The 2,986-nt window shown below is 36.8% G+C and overlaps 1 protein-coding gene across 2 annotated transcripts; it reads left to right on the top strand.

Moving 5' to 3' along the window:
• On the top strand, nt 1–2,501 carry LOC125193246 (uncharacterized). Of its 2 annotated transcripts, none has more exons than XM_089069935.1 (2): nt 1–678; nt 2,149–2,501. In XM_089069935.1, the coding sequence occupies exons 1-2, from the start codon at nt 57–59 to the stop codon at nt 2,343–2,345; spliced, it is 819 nt and encodes a 272-aa protein (XP_088926061.1). In that variant the 5' UTR covers nt 1–56; the 3' UTR covers nt 2,346–2,501. The 2 variants fall into 2 exon arrangements, with proteins under 2 accessions (XP_088926061.1, XP_047946966.2); XM_048091009.2 differs by having other exon boundaries at nt 2,090–2,287.
• The last annotated feature ends 485 nt before the right edge of the window (nt 2,502–2,986 follow it).

Genomic DNA, 2,986 nt, shown 5'->3' on the forward strand with positions numbered 1-2,986 from the left:
ATAAAGATCCTATCAAATTCTTCTCATAATAAAAATACTCTGTTTTAGTTGGATTCATGGCAGCCTATGCAGCCTTGGTTTCTCTAATGCATCTTATTGATGACATCGAGAACCATCCTTCCCCTCCCATCTCTCTCGACAAACACCAAACTCAGTCTCTCACTCAAAATGTTCACTTTCTGTTTGAATTTCTGCAAGCTTACAAGTCCCCTGACAGCGACGAAGCAGATCCATTGGAGATGCGTATTGCAGATGCAGCTTATGCGGCTGAAGATGTTATCGAATCTCACATTGTCCGCAAGATCCAGCTCGATAGATCTAAAGCAACCAAAACCGGAAGCTTCTTCCATTGCTTTCGGGGTCCCAAGGATCCCGAAAATGTCTCATCAAATCACAATGATGATGGTGATGAAGCGGAAAAGTTGTATCAAGGTGTGCAAAATGTGATAGAAGAAATGGATCGAATCAAGAGAGTGGCGATGGAGGCCAACACTGAGAAGGCGGTGGTGCTTGGTGATCAAGATCAACGGCGTAGATTCGTCTCTTCTTCTTCCACTGGGAAGAAGAGTAGTGATTTTATGGTGTTCTCTGATGATGTCTTGGACGGGATCATGGAAAAGCTCGTGGCGGACGCACCCGGTCGCCAAGTCATCCCCATTACTGGTATGGGTGGAATAGGTAAAACTGCTCTTGCAAAATCTGTTTATTCGAAACAAGTTATTAAAGAGCGTTTTGATATTTGTGCTTGGGCTACTATTTCCGAACAATTCAACATAAAGGAGATTTTATGTGAACTTGTTTCTCAAGCTACTAACATAAACAAGAATTTACTTGGTGAAAAGAGTGAAGAAAAATTAGGAGAAGAGTTATACAAATTTTTGTCGGGTAGAAGGTTTCTGATTGTAATGGATGATGTGTGGAATATCGAGTCTTGGGATGAGATACAACATTTCTTTCCTAACAATGGGAATTGTAGTCGGATAGTGGTGACGACTAGGCTATCACAGTTGAGTTCTCAATTGAATAATCATTATAGTCACCAAGTGAAATTTCTCGATGAGAGTAGTAGTTGGGTCCTATTCTCCAAAACTGTGTTTGGAGAGGAACATTTTCCTCTGGAATTGGAGAAAATTGGAAAGGAAATTACAAACAATTGTAGAGGACTTCCTTTATCAATTGTTGTAGTGGGGGGTATTTTGAAAAATGTGGAACACACACAAGAATGTTGGGAATCAATAAGAAACAACTTAACTTTAGTGGTAAATTTGGATGATAACGAGCATTGCTTGAGATTATTGAAAAAGAGCTATAATCATTTGCCAGTTTATTTAAAGCCTTGTTTCTTATACATGGGCGTGTTTGAGGAAGATGATACAATTAGAGTCTCAAAGCTCATCAGACTATGGATTTCTGAAGGATTTCTTACACCAATAGATGGCAAAAGTTTGGAAACAATTGGGAAAGGGTTCTTAAAAGACTTAGTCGATAGAAATCTCATTTTAGTTGATAAGTTAGGGTGTACCGGAAACATAAAACTAGTCAAACTTCATGATCTCCTAAGAGACGTATCACTGCATGAGGGCAAGAAAGAAGGATTTTATCATGTAATAGGAGAATCTAGTCCCCGAGGCATAAATAGCCAACGTCGCGTTGTTATACGCAGGAACACTTCAAAGGAGAAAGTCCTTGATGAGTTTCTATCTATGTCAAATGCTCGTTCCATTATTTGGGAGCATGGGGAAGTTCCACAGTGTCAGAAATTTGGATCCTTGAGGACAATACACGCACTTAAAGATAATAAAATATTGATGAATAATCTTGTGTCTCGAGAAGTTAACTATTGGCACCTCCATTGGCAAGTTATTGTCTTCCCATTTGTTTTTCCTTTAATTCATTGTAATGGATTCTTGTGGACGATATCCGTATACAAATTCCGTACTTTCAAATACAAAAGTTACGTGAATTCTCTCGTGTCTCGGCATGTTAACTTGAGACACCTCGGTATTGCAGTTGCTGGCATGTCTTCAGATTTTTCTTCTTTCAATTACCTTTGGAATCTGCAGAGCTTGATAGTTTTTTGTGTGCGTAGATGTAATGTGTCTAGTGAGATATGGAAAATGCCTCAACTAAGGCACATTGAGATGGCAGGGAGAAAATTTCTTCCGCCGGATCCTTCAAGTGATACTGTCGTCATGGAGAATCTAGTGGTACTTGAGGGAGCACTTCAAATGGATTTACAAGGAGACGATCTTCCCTTTCTTATTAAAGTTTGGCATCGCAAGAAGAACTTATCAATGCAGAGTTTCGCAGGTCCCAACTTCGAAGTTTGTAAATCTAATCGCTAGTAAGTATATTAGGTTTGAGATTTATTTTCTTCACATTTTCAATGAAGTAGTATTGTTGTATTTGCAATTGTAATAGTTTACCTTATGTTAAAATAATCTACAATGCATTTACATCAATCTCATAAACTTGTATGGAGGCGGGGTATATTCATTGAATTTCACTCAAAACAATCTCAATACAAACCCTTTGATTTTTCTTTCAAAGTTCTTTAATTTTGATTTAAAATTTATTTAGAGATAAAAAAAAGTCATTGGCGAAACTACTAGATTGAGTTGCTAATCTTACTAAAATTCATCACCCACTACATGCTTCTTTATCCAATTCTTTTGCTATTTTAAAGTTATGTAAATTATCACAAATGTTACTATCCCTTACTAAATTTTGCTAAAAAATTATACTAAATGTTGTTTAGTCCCTACCAATATTTTTTCTTTATACGACTTCCTTCACATGTGTTATACATATCTGTAAATTGAAATACGAACTAAATTTTATTGCGGCAATTTTTCGTATTAATCGGTATATTTGATTCATGCATGCACTGAGAAAACAACAATGGTTTCTTATTTCAGTCTGCATAAATAGAGACGGAATTAACACATGATATAATACGATTGAAAGTGAGATATTTCATTCCTTT

The sequence above is a fragment of the Salvia hispanica genome, chromosome 4 (assembly GCF_029641045.1).
Source record: "Salvia hispanica isolate PSC_SH4W2 chromosome 4, Shi_PSC_v1, whole genome shotgun sequence".
Taxonomy (NCBI): domain Eukaryota; kingdom Viridiplantae; phylum Streptophyta; class Magnoliopsida; order Lamiales; family Lamiaceae; genus Salvia; species Salvia hispanica.